At 44.5% G+C, this 19456-nt stretch overlaps 1 protein-coding gene across 2 annotated transcripts; it reads right to left on the reverse strand.

Annotated features, from left to right (window-relative positions):
• Positions 1-2871: 2871 nt before the first annotated feature.
• LOC133120336 (poly [ADP-ribose] polymerase tankyrase-2) lies at positions 2872-18481 on the reverse strand. 2 transcript variants are annotated; one of them, XM_061230296.1, is made up of 28 exons: positions 18396-18481; positions 17795-18111; positions 17262-17486; positions 16869-16964; positions 16297-16333; positions 15380-15455; positions 15164-15258; positions 14997-15063; positions 14476-14662; positions 14008-14129; positions 13558-13649; positions 13334-13412; positions 12893-13064; positions 12191-12270; positions 11835-11980; positions 11272-11437; positions 10747-10966; positions 10270-10379; positions 9318-9506; positions 8129-8375; positions 7707-7789; positions 7420-7540; positions 6988-7085; positions 6286-6360; positions 5717-5822; positions 5089-5275; positions 4267-4423; positions 2872-4111 (listed from the first exon to the last, which is right to left on the reverse strand). In XM_061230296.1, exons 2-28 carry the CDS (start codon positions 18012-18014, stop codon positions 4049-4051), a joined length of 3516 nt encoding a protein of 1171 aa, XP_061086280.1. In that variant the 5' UTR covers positions 18015-18111; positions 18396-18481; the 3' UTR covers positions 2872-4048. The 2 variants fall into 2 exon arrangements, with proteins under 2 accessions (XP_061086280.1, XP_061086281.1); XM_061230297.1 differs by lacking the exon at positions 9318-9506 and having other exon boundaries at positions 17795-18446.
• Between the last annotated feature and the right edge of the window lie 975 nt (positions 18482-19456).

Genomic DNA, 19456 nt, shown 5'->3' on the forward strand with positions numbered 1-19456 from the left:
CCTCTTGCAACGCATTAACAACACTGCTCACTGGATGTTTTTTGTTTTTCGCACCATTCTCTGCAAACTCTAGAGACTGGTGTGCATGAAAATCCCAGGAGATCAGCAGTTTCTGAGATACTCAAACCACCCTGTCACTAACAAACACAGTCAAAGTCACTTAGATCATATTTCTTCCCAATTCTGACATTTGGTCTCAAAAACAACTGAACCTCTTGACCACATCTGCATGCTTTTATGCATTTAGTTGCTGCCACATGATTGGCTGATTAAATATTTGCATTATCAAGCTGGTGTATATCAGTCCATTATTAAATATAGCCACAATCATATTAATGTGTACAAACCATTCTGAGGAAACATGGAAGCCAAATTACAGCATTGTATAATACTGTTAATACAATTCTGTGAGTCATATGGAGTATCACACCCAGTGCACAGTAAACACAGATTCTCTACAAAATACATTCTTCACCTAATATCAATGTAATGGCCACTTGTAAGAACACCACTGTTAAGTGATTGCCTTGAACACATACCAGCTAAATAGACTCTGAAATGAATAAGTCTTTTGAAAATGCCGTCATCTTAAGCTTTCTGTAAATGGCGTTGAACAGCCGTAATAGCTTGCAAAAATGGCATTTCAGAGACGCGCCGTTAGCCACTTAGCCCTTCTCAGGATTCCTGACACTGATGGGTATGATCATATTGCTGTTAGAATAAGCCTGCTAAAAATCTCTCTTCCCATACATTGTAAGTCATGACACATACCAACATAAAACTAATGATACATCTTGTCCTCTACTATATAGGCTACCAATCCTATTATATACATAATATATATTATATACAGTGAGTGTACAATTTTCAAACATGATAAATACTTCATTGCCGACCACAAAAATGCTTAGCTAGAAGTAATGTTTTGCAGCCATGATATTTTCTACTTTTTATGCACATATTTAACCATAACGTTGTGAATGAACAGTTAAAATCTGTTGCCAAGGTTACATTTCCCTTAATTTATTTGGGGATATGAACACAGAAAGATTTATTTGATTTCTAAACTGACAATTTAAAAGTTCACACAATTATTTAGAACTGAATGAGACAAGTATCCAGATTACTGTTAAACACAAATATAATGCACGGCTGTGAACCAATTAGAACTGAGTATTAATCCAATTCATAGAACAAGTAAGGGATAATAACCAAGGGGCTGTGCATTGCTGTTCGAATGCCCGACACGGAGGTAGTTTGCCTTGACATTTTCCTTCCGGAAAGAACATACATATAGGCCCCATCATTGGATTGGATATCTGTTTGGACCAGAGGTAAGTGCATCTCCAGATACCCTGCTGAAAATTCCAGCTTTAACCAGCCTAACCTGGACAAGCTGCTTTAAGCTGTGTTTAAAGCAGCTGTCACTTTTCGCTGGTCAACCAGCTATTCATGACCTGACCAGCTTGTATAGTCAGCTAGTCCGCCAGTTACTCTACCAGTTTAACCAGCTTTGTCCAGCCAGAGAACAGCTTCGACCAGCCACAGAGCAGCTATGACCAGCTAGAAGTATCAAAGACACAGCTTAAACCATCTTAAACCCAGCATAGAATCCCCTTAGATGGACATTTTCAGCAGGGTAAATAGCAGGGGGAGTGAATAATATGAAAGGTATATTTTTGCCTCCTTTACACTGATTTTAGCATGTGACTCATGGCAATCACCGACAGCTACTGTATACCCCGAAACGCATTTGACCATATTGGCAGCTGAGTGTCAATGGCTATGGGAGGAATTTTTTAGCAAGGCTCAATTTTAAATGACTTCCCCTCATTTCCAGAGCCTGCAACATTTGACACACCAAATTTGTGTAGGCATATCTCAACCCCTAGGGCGTAGTCTGGAAAGCACTTGATAACATTGGCAAAGACATAAAAAAATAAACGAGCAGGAGTGGATCTTAAACAGGCAAGAAAAAACGAATTCCTCATCATTTTAATGAGGCTTCCTGTAACTAAATTTTAATACAACAAGGAATAACCTCATTACATATCCCTATACAATATTAATTTAAGCATTAAAAGGTGACTAAAGAATGTGTTGATGCTTAACAAAGCCTGGAGGTTTCTAGCTTTAGTATTTGAAGTGGTCCTAAATAAATCTTGCATTTGTCTTAAATTGGTGAATCATCTTATTTGATAAATGTTATTTGTTTTGAAAACAGCTGAAGAGGTTAATTGCTGTACTTAAAATACTGCTAAAGAAATGTGTTTGTAAAGTACTGTACAACAGTTTTCACAGTCGAATATAGCCTGTACCCAACATAACTATGAACAGGCAACAGCACCATCTGTAGGAATGTAAAAGCATCTACTTCACTCCATCGAGCTGGGCTGTCCAGGAGGATAATTTGAGTTTTGCATGCCAGTCTGCACTTCGGCATTTAATATGCCAAAACAATCATATTTTTGCAACATAAATTTCTTGACAAGCTCTTCAATGAAAGCTACAGTGTTCTTGTGCTCCTAAATGAAGTGTTTCTCTGTTGCCTACCATACAAGGGAACAGACATGTATATAGCCAAATAGCTCATTGACCCAAGATGTCTGGTGAAGATAAAACATTTGCATACATGGCTTATAAATGATTTCGAAAAGTGTATTACATTTTTGTTTTCTGATTCGGTCCTGATCCTAACAGATATAGAATTCATGAGGGTTCTGTTTTATAACAGAAAACAAATGCAAAATTCAGGCCAACAGAAAAATGGTTTCCCCTTTAGGATTACAGCAAAATGCTTATACACGATCCAGCTTTAATTTCTGCTTTGGGTTACACCTCTGTTAGTAAAATTGCAAATACATAGCAGAATAATATATTATTATTTTTTATTTGGTTGCCACAGGGGTTGAAGAGAACTTCCCATAATTTACCACATGATACTGAAACAGTGTTAAACAGATACTTTCCATATATGACATCACAAGATTGAACATGACAGGAATACCATGCACAAAGAACAAGTGCTTCAGAAACATTATGCAAAGATACCATAGTGTCAAGTCCACATTATTTCTTATGACAAACTCAAAACAGTGCATCCAACAATATCTGCCATAACAAAATTCAGTCACATACCAGTTAGCTACATTATGCACTGTAGACAACTTAACCTTCAAATGAGTGTACTGTATGAAGAAAACCATTACCAAGCTTGTCAACTTAAAACTTTTTTTTTTTTCTGGAGAGATCAATGAGCACTGAAAAAAACGTTTGAGGCATTTCTTTTCAACTTTTTTTTTTGCCATCTATGACAAAGAAATATATACACTGCTTATTCACCAAGGAACTGTCAGCAGATAAGATCACCCTGGATACTGAAACAGACTGATAGAACATTCAACATAGTGTCGTCTGGTTTCTCTCTCTGCTCCTCGTCAAATTATGAACGAAAAATATTACCACGGTTATAAATACGAAGATACCCTGCAACAATTACAGTACAACTGGCCATTTCATCTCAGCAAGTCCTGAAACGGGATTCATTCTTTTCCACTGCTGGTTCAGAAGAAAGATTATTCGGTTCAGTTAATGTTAAGATGTATTATTCTTATAATACAAAGGTAAATAAATTAACATGCTAGTACAAAAAATATATACACAACAGCTTTGTAAAATAAATAATTCAAATTTCAGCTGTGCTTTGCGTTCCAACAGTTATCCTTTTACAGAATTATAAGTCGAATAGGGTGCAAACATCACTCTTCCAAATATGGACATTAGAACAAGCCAACAAAATTTAATTAAATAAATGAAAAAATTATAATCACAATTTCATTAAATCACGCAGTTCAATATACAACCAAACATAGGAGGGGAGGGGGATTAGAAACGGGATTAGATTAAAAAAAGATTGAAAAGAAAAACTTTATACACTGTATAAACATTTTCTCATGCAGTAATTACAGCCATGGATCAATCTCATAATGCGCATGACAATCTGAACAGGACTGGCCCAGTGCTGACAGCTGACCTTTGACCTCGGAACTTATCCATCTGCAGTCCCCTCGGGTTGAATTATTTGATACGTTATCAAATATTCTGGATAGGCCTGGAAAGGAATGTACAACCATTAATAACAGCAGGATAATCAATATCACTTGTTTATTTCAGGCACCTTCATTCCTTGTGAAAGAAGAGTGAGAATATGGTGCCTTATGTCTTGAGAATCAGTGTTAGGTCATGTGACTTCTATGGTGTCTGTACCTGTTCCCCTCTGTAGATGACGTACTCGGCCAGGGCCAGTCCGTTCACACTGGGCCGGCCAGTGACGGAGTGGTGGCCAGGGGGGGAGTGGGCCATCTTCATGGCGCTGAACTGGAGGAAGGACTTCCCAAGGGTCACGCGGCAGAACAGCAAGTGCCTGGAGTCACAGTCAAACCGCAAAGAGCAAAAAACACAAAGTCACACCAAGTCCTCAACACCAAGGAGCCTTCGTGCCTCCACATTATGACAGGAAAGAAAAAAGCATGCAGGGTATTCTAGAGAATCAGAACCGTCTATAGGTGCAGAGAATTGTAGCTCCTCCTACTTCTCCCCTCATTCAATAGCAGGACAATAAGAAAGGTATAAATACATGTGCTGGTTACCGGAAGTCAAAATAAGTACCCACTCCTGTCTCGGCCAAAATAAAGTCATTATTTTGTTAGAATTGCTGATATCTAGGGTGTTCTTTCCCACGTATTAGAACTTTACTAACCCTATGCATTTTTTAAATGGCTAAAAAGGCTTTGAAAAACCGTTTTCATGAATAATTTTTCTATTATTTTTCTGAGCATGGGAAATGTATAAAAACACAGTTGATTACAAACTCATTTGAGTTGAGCACCCAACGTTAGTTATCCTGTCCAGGATTGCTTATTTGACATTATTATTACTCATATTACATACTACTCATACAACATTTTGTTCCAAGTCTATCAATAAAACGATATAAGCATCTTGATAATATTTTCAGTTAGCTGAAACATAAGCATCTAAACATGTGCAGTGCTAGGAGCCTACAGGGAGAATGGAGAGGGGGCTAACCTTTGGCAGATGTAGCAGGAGCGGTCTTTGTGCAGGGGGCATCCTGTGCCCCCTCCTATCCCATAGACATACTGATTGCTCTTAGAGGAGTTCTCCGCAAAGTAGATCCCAGCTCCAAACATGCCTCCTATGTACGCGTGCCTCTCATCAAAACCCTTATGGATGATGGCGTTCACAAACGGAGAACCTGCAAGCCAGGGAATTCATCAGCCCACCTTTGGAATTGAAGACTTTTAATGTACAAATATCTACAGTATGCAAAAATCTAACAAGATGCAGGAGCCTGTAGCCAGGAAGGTTAGTGGCTCAAGCCCCAATGCAGCCACAATAAGATCAGTGCGTATCTAAACCTTGAGCAAGGCCTATAACCGCACATCAATGCTTGAATCAACTGTAAATTGCTTGGGATAAAAGAGTCAGCTAAATAACTAATGTAATGAAAAAAACAAGGCTGGGTCCTCATGTAATATTGTACATTCATTATTTTCAAAAACCATCACACAACTGCGATTCAGGCCGATTCCTTTGTCAAGGCTGAAGGTAAAAAGAGGTTCATCTGGCAGGAATACACCATTAATCCACCGGCTCTGTAGACAAGATGGACAGCTGGATTTCTGCACAGACATACCGTGGAAGAGCATTCGCTCGTTGGAGTGGTTGTGATTCTCCTCAGATACTTCCTTCCTGCGATGAGTATACCTCTCCCACAGCTTCTTATTACACACCTTCTGGATCTGGAATTTAAATGATGAAAACCACACATTCAGTGCAGATTTTACCAGCATTACAATGATAAAATAATACATAGAATAGAATACCATACTACAAGGCCCATATCATTTTGGTTATTTCATGACTTTCAGTTAAAAATGGTATGACTGCAATATGATAAGCATGTCATCATTCATGCTTCAAAGCAATTGGGGGTTATAGGGAAAGCCCTGCTTTATTACAGGTTAATCGAGTTCAGTAAAAACAGCCCTCACTGCAATTTCTTGTGAAAAATGCAAAAGATAGTCCTTGAATTGGTTCTTTAGACGAGGCCAGATGTGATATAGGATACAAACTATACACAGAGTGAAGGGCACTTTAAAAAGACAATGGCAGTGAATGAAAATGATTCTGCTTGTCATTTGTGTATTAAGAATTCAGCCTCGGGGGAAAACAAACTATGAAATGATCCATAATAGCACGCACCTTTAAGATATTGTATCTGTTAAAAACTCCCCCAGCATGGCCGCCATCCCTGTGCTCCCTGATGGTGCTCTGCATCTGTAAAAAGCAACACGTTTCAAACTCTCCTCCTCCACCAACACTATAGCACAGGCAACTTCATTTTTTATTATTAGGCATAACCAAGTCATAGATTTTGCAGGTGTTATATTACCTAGAGGCATAAATCCCACTTATGTTTTGTGTGTTCCCATGAGGAGCTTAGCTGTCTGAGTCACCCATAGTCAGGTTGACTCCAGATGAGTCGACTTTGATTAGCAGGTAGAGGCTTAAAGATTAATATGATTACCACCACTGCAGTGCCCTCAGGCAAAGTCACCATGTCATTCAGAGACTGACCCTCATAAGACGATAAATACAGTGTCACAATACGCTCCTGATGAAAGAATATACCAGCACAAAAACAGCCGTGTTTTCAGGAGCTTGACGGGGCTCCACAAATATACTTTATGGTGAACCAAAACTCTACATTTAAAAAATGCACAAATACACAACTGCAAGACAAGATGCTATTCTCGACTATTACCATCTAAGGCAAGAACAGCTACCTTCTGCACCTTCACTGAAAATAACTTCAGCATATTATCTGGAGTATCAACATTTTTTAAACACTGGTGAATCCGTCTATGATCATGCGATCATAGATTTTTAGCAGTGAGTTAGTACCTCTTCCTCCACGGACTGGAACTCCTTGTCATCTGTGGCCAGGTCGATCAGGATGGTCCCACTGTTAGCGGTGTTCAGAGTTAGGTACGGGTTCAGACCTGCAGAACATCAAATACAAGCACACGGTTATTTCAACGTTGCAGGTGCGTAGCTGTGGAAATACCATGTAAGGAAAGGGAAAAATCCTGTACACTGCGTTAAATCAGAAGAATGATATTAATGGAAAACTTTATGGCCTTTGAATTTCATTAGAGCGCAAAAATGGAAAGGAACAAAAGTTTAGCTTTTAAGAACTGTGTGGAGTTTTTATATAATATATGTTATATTTTGTTATATAATATGTTGTCACAATAAGCAACCTGAGGCAAAAATCATTCGGTTTCCTGCAGTGTGCAAGTTTTTGTTTATTTTGTGTTATTTTGTGCTTTGTACTTTGCGGTCCTGAGATCAGCCTTTCCACCCCCTTGATGATCTTGTGTCGGTGTCCGTAGGCGTTAATGCCGATCTCCTTCAGCTCTTTGTGTCCCATCTCGATCAGCACGTCCAGGGTGATCTGAAAACACAGAATTCAGCAGTCCACTTTCCGTTCCTTACAGCTTTTGCCATATGGAATATCAGGAATTTAGGCTAATCCCCCCAAAATAAGGAGTAGACTGATATTTAAAAGGTGGATTAAAAAAAAGACTGCATATGAAAAGAGGTTTGAGATATGGACTCACCTGCTCTCTTTCGAAGATCTCCAGAAGGTGGTCCAGGCTCAGGTTGTGGAGGAACTGGCTGATGCTCAGGTCAACCCCTAGAACTGGGAAGAGGGGGGAACAATGGAGTCATACTGCTGTTACCCTCCTCTCTATTCATACAGTAACTCATGCAGGGGTCAGGGCCCTACAGAGATACTGTTTGAGCACACTGTAGCTGCTGACCCACATACTTTCACACAAATGTAGCGGCCTCCAACCCCAGTCAAAACACCATCACAGATAGTTGGCATCTATCCATTTCAGGCATCTATGTTCTGATCTTGAATACATTTTGGAAACATCTAGAAGGCTGGTTGACTAAGGTGGAGTGAAAAGTAGCAGGTCCTGGAAGCTCCTTTTAAGGTACAAGAACACAAATCTGCGAGGGTGGAGACACTCACCCTCTTCCTTGTTGTCTCCACCCGCTGGGCCCTCGGCCCCGGGAGGCGCGAGGAGGGGGAGGAGCTCAGGGAACCCTCCCGGCTGGGTGTCTACGGCGCTGGAGGAGGGCAGGGGGGCGGGGCCGGCGGAGAGAGCGGAGGGGGCCACGCCCGCAGGGGCGGAGACGCTGATGACCTGTGGCTTGTAGCAGGAGGGCAGAGCGGAAGGGGGCATGGCTGCCGTCAGCAAGGCGCGGACGTCGTCCGCCTGGAAGACCCGGAGAGACACGACGTCACGTCACTACCAACGCCATGGAAACCCGGGCGCCATTGAGACGAGAGAACGGTCACATGCACACCGGCTACGCGACACTGGCCTCGAAAGAGAGGCCGACCTAAGGCCTAAGACAGCCGTGCGAAACTCCCCACACCCAAACGCAGCCTGAAGGCAGGCTCCGCCGTGGGTGCGTCTGGCATGCAACGTCACGTCAAGCAGAGGCCACCTTCACAGCAGGCCTGAAGGACAGCAAGCCCATCATTCTCCCTACATTCGCTGAGGGCCGTGAGCCGTGTTCAGCTGGATGTGACAGTCCCGAGGCCCGGGCGTGTCAGGCTGAATGGAGGCGTGAAATGGGCACAGAGATGCATTCAGCCACGTCGGCTACACCCACAGAGCAGAGCTGCGCACGACACCTCAACACCGCAAGGCAGACCTACAGCATTTTAACAGGACAAAACCACAATGAACTAACCGTAAAAAGTAATACGAATACAATTGGTACTATTTTAACATAATATTTGTTTAATAGACCAAACAACTGCCACTTTATGTGAAAAGGATACATAAAATACCGTTAAAAACTCAAATGAACTACAGGTGCATAATTTATTTGGTATTACTGACACACTGGTATCATCAACACATTGGTATTATTTAGATTTGGAATATGGACACATTGGTATTACTGGTACACTGGCATTATCCAGCCTGTTTGCCTATCCTCGTTCATGCGCAGTAGCCTCTCCGCTCGGTGTCAGCCTGCAGCCTCGCTGTATGGGCGGTGTGAGCCGAGCGGTTTAATGCATCTGCAAGCCGGCGAGTGGGGGTGGGGGTGGTGGTGGGAGCAGGCCTTCTACCCATCCGGACTGAGGGGGTGAACGGTGATTGGGGAGGGGGCGGGGTATGAGAACACCGGGAGGACGTGGATACCGTCACTAGGTCCAGCGGCGACTGGCCCTCCTGGTTTGGGAGGCTGGGGTCGGCCCCGTGCGCCAGCAGTAGGGCGCACAGCTGGGTCCGTCCTTTCTGAGCCGCCTCGTGCAGCGGGGTGAAGGCCCACTTATCTGTGGCGTTCACGCATGCGCTGTACTTGATGAGCAAAGCCGCCACCTCCACATGCTGCAAACGAGACACACGCACGCCGCTCGCTCTCGGTTGGCTGTTCCTCTCCGAAGAGTCACCTGAAGCTACTCCCTCACCCTCCCCCCGTAATTAACCCTTTCCCCCTGTACCCAAACTCACACACCCCCCCCCCGCCACTGAGCCGGTATTCACCACGGTACTGTGTGCGAGTGTCTGCAGAAAGCACAACGCAGGCGAAAACACACACACAGCTTTCCACACCCATTCTCAGGGAAAGGGTTACATCACACTGGATCCCTTTATTCTGTGAATACAAACACCTGCCTGACATGCAAACGAGCTGCTTCCTGCCGCCAAGAGCCAGAGCTCCATTTTAAAATGCCGGTCGCGTAAAGACCAGCCCTGCGGAACAGCGGACGTAGCACTCAGCAATCTAAATTAGACGTACAAGTAGAGCAGCTGAGATGTGTGTTTGGAGTGAACACAATCCCTCTTTGCAGGAGCGCTGGGCAGCTTTAAAAGGCCGCGGCGTGATTAGCCGCTCACAACTCAAGGGCCCTCGGAGACGAATGAAACGAACAAGGCAATCTACCGTCCTTGTCTTTTTTCTTTCTTCCTCCTTCTCAAACCTTAACCCTTCCCTTATGATGCAAACCCAAGCCAAATCTTTCCAAGTGATGACTCCCTTAAGTTCCAGAACCTGCTCTCCCCGACTAAACTGGGATACCGTAGTTACCGTAGTAACTGCAGGTGTGATGCTACGACCCAGGAAGTGTTTCGCAGGGCCAGAGGAACTCACCCCGTATGAAGCAGCGTTGTGTAGGGGGATGAGGCCGCCCTTGTCCTGAGAGTTGACCTCCGCGCCGTGCTGCAGAAGGTACTCAGCCACCTCCAGGTTGTTATAGCCAGCTAGACCCAGGAACGCACAGCTCATTACACAACAAGCCTTTCTGCGTCTTTGGTATTAACATAAAATTAAAGAAACAACTCTATCTGGTCTTATATATGCTGCAGAGCGCTTAGCTATCAATTTAAGGGCCAGTTAAGTTTGGACTGGTCTGAATAAATTACAAATCAGCTAATGTCGTTCGCATAAAATAGGCATTGATTATCGCCCCTTCATTACTGGGTTGTAGGTACTAAAAACAGGCAGGAACTATTCCTATTGTCTTTGTTCTTCCAGCTAACATTTCCCTCTTGGCTATATCTTCTCGCAGAAAGGCCCAGGTTTAAGAGGCCAGGTGGGTGAGCAGCGGACGTGGCCGTGGTAACTGACCTGCGAGGTGCAGGGGGGTGGAGTGGCGGCCCTGCGTGTCTCTGCAGTTGACGTTGTCGGGCCTGCACAGCTTCTTGACGCGGGCCAGGCAGCCCTTCTTGGCGGCGTCCAGCAGGGCCGCGTCGCCCCTCAGCAGGTCCTGGATGTCCGTGTCCCCGTCCTTCACCAGGTCCAGCGGGGTGTTCCCGTCACGGTTCTTTTTGGTCGGGTCAGCACCGTGCTGCGGGCAGGATGGGTGCGTTTAGGGGAGCGGAGATTTACCGCGGAAAACCGCCCTCTCACCCACGGCTACTGCAAGCAACGGTGCCTAATCCACCCGGTCCATTGAATCACATGGCGGCCATTTTGTGCAAAGCAACACATTGTATAATGGACACTACATTATACATTCTATAACTATATAATGCAGTGTCAATTATTAAAACCTTCCAGAGTGTATTGATCCAGGCCCAGGATCTGGAGTTAAGAGCCCTGAGAGATCAGCACTACCTGGAATAAACCCGCAGGAGGGCATGGCTGCCATACCTGCAGCAGGAGTTTACAGATCTCATATTTCCCTTTGGCCGCGGCCTCGTGCAGAGGTGTAAACTTCCATAGGTCCGCCACATTGACCACAGCCCCGTGTATGACCAGGAGCTCCGCCACCTCATAGTGACCGTAGGAGCAGGCGTTGTGCAGGGGGACCAGACCGCTGTGGGGCAGAGAGACTGGTCAAGGCGACCGCAAAACCGCAGCATCACTCATACTCCAACACTCATGACCAATAGAATGAAACCATTTGGCGAAATTAAACCTACATTTTTCCTTAACTCAGACAATAAAATATTATCACTATTATTTGTAAATCATACATGTTTTTATTCCCTTTACAATACTTTTTGACAAGTTCCAAACCACCAAATTACTTCAATTGCACCGGTCATATGCAAGTTTGCGGCCTTAGCTACCACTAGTTCGTTTCAAACGGTTGCGTTACTAAATTCTGCCTTCGTTTTACCACAAAGTACAGAACTTTATGCCATTCAGCTTCTCCTTCATACGTCAGCGACAGTAAACGTCTGAGTGAAGCCCAGGGTCCCGCGCCTCACCCCTTGTCCTTAGCGTGGACGTCGGCTCCGTGCAGAAGCAGGAACTCCACCACCGCCACGCGGTTATACCCCGCCGCAAAATGGAGGGGCGTCGACTGGCGGCCCTCCACATCCCTGCAGTTTACGTTCTGGAGCGTACACAGCCTCTGCGGCAAGAACCCAGACAAAGTCAGAATCCACACTTCAATCAGCAAAGCACTCCATGTGATCCGGCTCCTGTAGTGTGACTCATCTGCCTGTTATGCGGCACAATGGAAGGGCTCTGGGGTTAATCCAGTCCTTCAGAATGCATGCAGAGGTTGGATTAATTATGCAGACGCCGCCGAAGAGTGGCACATTCGCTTCCTCCTGATTACCTTGACGATCTCCAAGTCTCCCGATTTCGAGGCCTCCAGCAGCTGCCGGTCGGTGTCCGAGTTTCCGATGAACACGCCCTCTGTCGTGAATAAAACATGCGCGTCGTTGGCAATCAGCATCGCCGAGGGCCGAAGAAGTGCTTTCAAGTATAAACGGCCACCACAACCCGACACCCAGTGTCTTATGCGAGGGGGGAATGAAGGCCTTTCATTTCACAGCAGGGTGTTTTTCTGCATAGAGATATCTTTGGCGTGCACCAAAGCGAGATTTGCAAGGACCAAAGGAAAAGTAGTAAAGGGAAAATGGGAAATGATTTAATGTGAACAAAATGAGATGACTCTACGTGAGACCACATGTGCTAGCCAAAAAACGGGGAGCAGCAAAGGAAAAATGTCCCCATTTCATATCAGGAAAAAACCGCAAACATCAGTGGTCCTCACTCCTGGTCCTGGAGAGCCACAGGGTGTGCTGGTTTTTGTTTTTGCCTTAATAACAGCAACCAATTCAGACCCAAGAAACCAGGGGAGGGAATTTAACAGTGTAATTAAAGGCTTTAATTGATCAATTAAGTGCTGAGTAACAACAAAAGCCAGCACACCCTGTGGCTCTGCAGGACCAGGAGTGAGGACCACTGCTGCAAATAACACTGAATGTATTTTTGGGATTGCAGCTTGCAGCAGCCCCGAGCCCTCCCTCCTTACGCTGCAGGACCTCCTGGACGCTCTCGTTGCCCATCTGAGAGGGGGAGAAGCCCTGCAGGGACGTGATGAGGGGGTCACAGCCTGAGGTCAGGAGGAGGCGGCAGGTCTGGAGGTGTCCGCAGTGGGCCGCCCGGTGCAGGGCTGTCTGGCCCAGGTGGTCCAGCGCGTTCACCTGCAGGCACACGAGGGCAGGACACTCAGAGGCTGTGTTCGAAAATAAGAGTTGGTGGAGCACACTGGGCACACTACATAACATTAAACAGAGAGCATTTCTCTGAGCCCAATGTGCACCACCGTCTCTTATTTTCGGCTAGGTTGTAGAGCACCTATTGGATCCTCCGATTTTAGCTGACTTGTAGCACGTTGGGTATTTCCCTTTCGATGCTCTCCCCACCACCTCTGCACCCCATTCACGATGGGAGCCGTTTGAAGGGCGCTTACTTTGGCCTCGTGCTTCACCAGAACTTCCACGATGTCGTTGTGGGACTTCTCGGAAGCCAGGTGCAGGGGCGTCAAAAAGCTGAGAGCCAAAAAATCTAGTGAAAATTCAGCACATTTATTTGCATACACACCACTTAATGAAGCACATTAGTCAAAGGTAGAACTAATAAAACATAAAACCCTTTACAGCGGTATTCTGGGTCATGTGATGTTACAGTACGCACTCTTTAGACTTCTCGTTCACGTTGGCTCCTTTCCTCAGCAGTAAGTCGCACACTTGTTTTCTCTTCGGGTAGGGGGATGTGGCCGCGCAGTGCTGCAGAGAACAGGGAAGCATCCCACTGAGAAATCGAATTTAACCTGTAACAACAGGAGTTCTAACGGGATACTGTAAGCCAGTACAACTTGGGACAGTAAAACACAGTTTTGAAGCCTGTTCATTTTGCGAGGGGGGACCATTTAATCAGTGTGGCCCAGGAATGGAGTTGATTCACTAAAGAATAATCATAGAATTACAAGCAAATTGATAGAACTGACATTGGCATGTTTCATATTTGTACACAATATGAAAATATCCAATGCATATATTTGCATGTTTATAAATATACATTTCATAGATCCATCATATAACCAATATCCATAAGTCAGAGTAGAAACGCAGTGCGAAAGGTTACCAGTGCGGTCTCGTGAGTCTGCGGATGCCTGAAGTTGATGGTCTCCAGGGAGAGATGTTTCTTCATGCCTGCCAGGTCTGCCTCTCGTGCGGCGTGCAGCAGGGCATGACCTTTGAACTCATCTACAGAGAGAGCAGAGTGAGTAATGGCAGCCATTTACCGGCGCAGCAGGGGGCAGCCTGTTGCCTAGTGGCTAAGGTACATGACTGGGACCCAGGAGGTTAGTGGTTCAAGCCCCAGTGTAGCCACCATAAGATCCACAAAGGCCCTTAACCCCACACAGGGATAGTCCCCTGCTTAGTATAATCAGCTGCCAGCTAAATAACTTTTGCTGTGTATTTTGGGGATTTTATTTCATTGCATGCTCATTTCTGTGAAGCATTTTGTAACTTCCATTTGAAAAAGTGCTACATAATTAAAGATGTATTATTATTATTATTAAAGACGGCCGCCGGGCTCGGTGCTCACACGCCAGGCGCTCCTTGAGCAGGCTGGTGGGTGCCAGGTCGATGGCGCTCTTGTTGTGGCAGTTGAGGAAGGTGGGGTCGGCTCCGTAGCTGAGCAGCAGGGAGCACACCTCCACCCTGTTCTTAGAGGAGGCCTCGTGCAGCGGGGTGAACTGCCACAGGTCCATGGCGTTGACACAGGCTCCATGCTGAGACAGGCAGCAGGCAATGCATGGGGAGAGGGAGGGCGAGGGAGAGGGAGGGAGGGAGGGAGAGAGGGAGGGAGGGAGAGATAGAAGGAGAGGGAGAGAGAGAGGGAGAGATAAATACTGGGAGACTGGGATGGAGATATGATTCAGCGCTCTTTTTGTTGTTGCACCTTGGGACAATAATTAATCATTACAAATAAATGAAATACCAATTTTAACTGTGGCATTATTCAATAACCTGGGAGCACTGGGAAACACTCTCAATAATGTTTTACAGACTCAACAGTTTAGAAAGATACAGAAACATAAAAGAATAGGAAAGATAAAAACACACCTTGACGAGAAGCTCGGTGACTTCGTAATGTCCGTAGGAGCAGGCGTTGTGAAGGGGGACCAGGTCTCTGAAAGAAGAGCAGGGTGTTACGGGCAGGAGGGCGAAGGGGGCGGTAAATGAGACGGCGCCAGCTGAAGCCTGACACAGAGTGGCCCCCCCTCTCTCACCCTTTGTCTTTGGCGTGTACGTCAGCCCCGTGCTGCAGGAGCAGCAGCACGGCCTTCACGCGGTTGTACCCGGCGGCCAGATGCAGCGGGGTGGACTGCAAACACAGGAAGAACAACAAACTTACAGCATGAATACTCACACACAGAAGAGCATGCTACACATAGGCCAAGCTAATATCTTAACTACTGTACAATTACACTCATTTAAGGAATTACCTTCCTTCCATCACTGGCATGACAGTTAACATTTAGGGGTGTAAGAAGGGCCATCAATTTTTCTTCATTCCCACTCCTGGAAGTAGAATACAAACAGTAGAATAATGAAGCATTCCCAGTACTGATGTTTGTACTCTCAGCCATGTCAGTCAGGATTCAACATTATTCTTGCACTTGCATACAAGACGGGGGTGACATGGCTCAGGCAGTAAGAGCAGTCGTCTGGCAGTCGGAGGGTTGCCGGTTCGATTCCCCTGCCCGGGCTGTGTAGAAGTGACCCTAAGCACGACACCTAACCCCCAAATGCTCCTGACGAGCTGGTTGGTGCCGTGCATGGCCGCCAATCACCGTTGGTGTGTGAGTGTGTGTATGAATGGGTGAATGAGAAGCATCAATTGTACAGCGCTTTGGATAAAGGCGCTACATAAATGCCAACCATTTACCAGATGCGAATTACTTGGAAATATTATTTCCCTTGCAAAAACAGCTGATTGCTATAATTAAATACAGAATTAATGACTGAAGCCGGACACTTAAACATTTTTTTTTTTATACCCAAGAAGTCTGTTATCAAGATCTTTAAAAGGTTATACCAAATACGAGAGTTAATTACAAACTTATCCACATTTTAAGAACCAGGAATCAAGCAAGTTAAGTTATTGAACATAATGTGCCTATAATCTGATATATAAACCCTGCGTGCTATGTAAATAGCAGGGTGACTGACTGATCCTGTGAACACTTTGCAGATCATATTTCATATGTTCTGTGTCTGTCTGTCGGTCAGTCAATCACTAAGTGTCAGTAAGAGGCCGAATCTGTAATTGAGGTCCTTTAGTCAAAGCATGACAGGCTGTTGTCTCAACAGCACTGGGGGTACCCTTACACACAGTAGCAGAAATCAGGATTTGATGTACCTTGCACTCTCCAGGAGGTCATCTTTTCTGTATTCACCTGTATGCGGAAATACATTCACATATTACAATGATAAAACCGTACATTACTTTAAGATGCCATACAAAGGAGAAATGTTGGATTAAAATGAGTTCACAACCCAGGTCAGAACACAAACAGTTAGTACATTCAAACTCAAATTACCAATGTCAAGAACAATCTAGGTCTGAGAAGCTTTGTATACACCCATTCTGCAAATCAGATTTTAATGAGACCTCAGTGGAATCTATAGTGATATGGAGAGAGCTCACATTGGGATAAGCCACAACGATCCCCTCATAACATGCATACAGTGAAATGGCACAGAAAATGGTCAAAGCAATCAGATGTATTAACACTTCAAAGGATACTCTGTACAAGTACAGTATACAGTACAAACCTGACACTAAAGCATACTGCAGTCCAGTGCCTGCAACCGGTTTTTAGTCACCTGTGTTTACACCACCATAATAACTGAACAGCTTGGCACATGTTTTCTTGATGTAAAAAAAAAAAAGAAAAAAAAGTGCATTTAGTAAGCGGGTGCTCCACTCACCCGTCAGCACTGCTTTGGTTGCGGGCTCAGCCAGGTCCAAAGCCGTTCTTCCGTCTGTGTTCCGGATTGTTGGCTCGGCCCCGTGCTGCAGCAGCACTACACAAATAATTCAAACATTCTAACTCGATCCAATGTCCCGGGCAACACTGACGCCAAACACCCACAGATACATTGCTTGTTTTGTGATCTCTGAAATGAAACTTGCTGTTCCACCACATCAAGTTCATTTTAGAAAACTTTTAATTTAAGTGGTGTATCATAATGACAGTGGATTCATTTCTAGCAACTGTGGACGGAAAGGGTGTTCAAGCTGTGCAACGCTGACGCTTTAAAAAAGGGCTACAAAAATCCCAACGTTTCTAATTTAGCCCCCTCCGAAAGATCATATTTCACCTATGCAGACGTCGATCTTGCCCTTAATGGCAGCTTCGTGAAGCGGAGTATAGTTCCAGTTGTCCCTGGAGTTGGCGTCAGCCCCGTGGTGCAGAAGCAGGTTGACCACCTCGGCGTGGCCGAAGGAACAGGCGTTGTGGAGTGAGATGAGCCCTCCGTCATCACGGGCGTGCACGTTCGCCCCGTTCTGCAGCAGGTAGTCCACCACGTCTCTGCGGCCAAAGCCTGGGAGGCAGAATGCACTTAGCACCGGGACATGTGCCATAGCACAGCACAAATCTCACAGTTCACATGCAATAGGAAAAGCCCTAACACACAGCTAGTCCAGAAGATAGATGGACAATTTAGCCAACAGTTGTTAGGATTATCACCCTTCCATAACCAACGCTTACTAACTTACACTACATTATCTATTGCAATATATTGTATGCGAATACTATACTATTACAACTACACTGAAAGCAAAAAATATGACATTACGTTACTGTACGTTCGCTGCTAGCACGGATTGTTTACTATACAAGAGGCCTTACCTGCAGCGAAATGCAACGGAGTCGATTTCCTCCCAGCAGTGTCCCTGCTATTTACATTCTCCAGTGTGATCAGCTTCTTCACTCGCTCCAAATCGCCGTTCCTGCAGGCCTCGAAGAGTTCCCTCGTTGGCTCCCCTGTCCCGGTTAATGTCACTTCGATTCCGGGAGACACCGCGCCTCCACCCACACCTGAGATCCCCGAGCATCTTCGGGCGGACATCAGCGGACGTAATCTATTTTCTATCTCGAGCGCAAAGTGGACACCAAGCGCCGTGGCAATTGGCCCAGGAAATAAAATCTCCAGATTTATCTCCGATCTTTAAAAAAACATGCCGAAATTAGGCTACCCGCACGGATAGCTAACGTTAGCTGTCTAACCGGCTACGACTACCGACACGGCCCCATGCAAATGGATAGCAAGTTAAATGGGAAGCTTATTAGCAAGCTCGCACAGCAGCTACAGCTATTTGTTCGACATTACATTATTTGTACATTACGTGCTAACAGTTTTATAGATTGCAAACGACGTTATACGGTTAGCTGTACATCATATATCTATTGAAGATTGGCCACACACAACACTAGCCATCTCAGGCCCTACCTGGGCGTCTGTGTGATGGATTGTAATATGTTGCAGATCACGTGGTTATTCTGCTGCAAAGCTTGTCCATCTGCAAGCGAGCGAGAGGAGGAGGTGTTTTGAGAAATCGGACACACTCGTCTCTTTTCGCTAATCACGTGATGTTGGTCAGCGACGTCCCCCTATGCTCTTCTGAACGTCATTAACTTGTCTTTCTGCACGCCCCATTCTAATTCCTAATAATATGGTTTATAGAAAATTCAACTCAATGTTGATACGTATGTGGATCAACGTGAGGAATTACGTTTTCTTATTATCAATAGTAATGCAAGTGCTGCTCGTGGAATTAAAGGTCTGGGAATTGTGTTAGGAGTATACACCAGGTGGCGGTAAAGACGTGTATGACTTCAGTGGGATTGATCCTGGTTACAATGACTGCTCTACATACATAAAGCAATATTTTTCTTAATAAATATAGATTACTAGAATGTATTGCTTTTGTATTTTATTAGTTTTATAAGTCATATCTAATTTTCATATCATATTTTTATTATTATGAGGATGATGATGATGATGATGATGATGATTATTATTATTATTATTATTATTATCATTAATAATGATTAATAATACTTGCACTATATTTAAAAATATAGCTTGCTATGAATTTGCTTTAAGAATGCCATGTACAACAATCCGTATAATGAATATGGTACTGTGAATATGCATCATAAAAATCCCAATGATATATTCCTTTTTTTAATGTTGTGAATATTAAGCACAGTAAAATTACTGTATTACTATGAACATTAAGACTTCTTACCATAAACGATAGCATGGTAATGCATGTAATTGAAACAGAAAGTTTAGGTATTGCAAGCATTATGGCATCGCCATATTGTGGCAGTATTGGGGCAAAGGTTTTATACTTCTGTAGAATAAGAGTAAATAGAGGACAAATGGTGTATCTTATTGGAGATAGTATCACTGTAACCTTTTTCTCCATGACACATTTCAATTTTATTTCTAAAGTGAGTCTATTTTTGTAGCTGTTCCCTCACAACACAATTTTGACCCCATTT

The sequence above is a fragment of the Conger conger genome, chromosome 2 (assembly GCF_963514075.1).
Source record: "Conger conger chromosome 2, fConCon1.1, whole genome shotgun sequence".
Classification (NCBI taxonomy): Eukaryota; Metazoa; Chordata; class Actinopteri; order Anguilliformes; family Congridae; genus Conger; species Conger conger.

Bases quoted from the DNA above. Each gene is read 5' to 3' on its own strand.
- LOC133120336 (XM_061230296.1), bottom strand. From the start codon at position 18,014: ATGTCCGCCCGAAGATGCTCGGGGATCTCAGGTGTGGGTGGAGGCGCG. The intron at 14,130-14,475 runs GTGAGCACCGAG...CTCTCTCTGTAG, and splicing joins GCTCAAGGAGCGCCTGGCGT to ATGAGTTCAAAGGTCATGCC. The intron at 10,967-11,271 runs GTATGGCAGCCA...TCCTGCCCGCAG, and splicing joins TCTGTAAACTCCTGCTGCAG to CACGGTGCTGACCCGACCAA.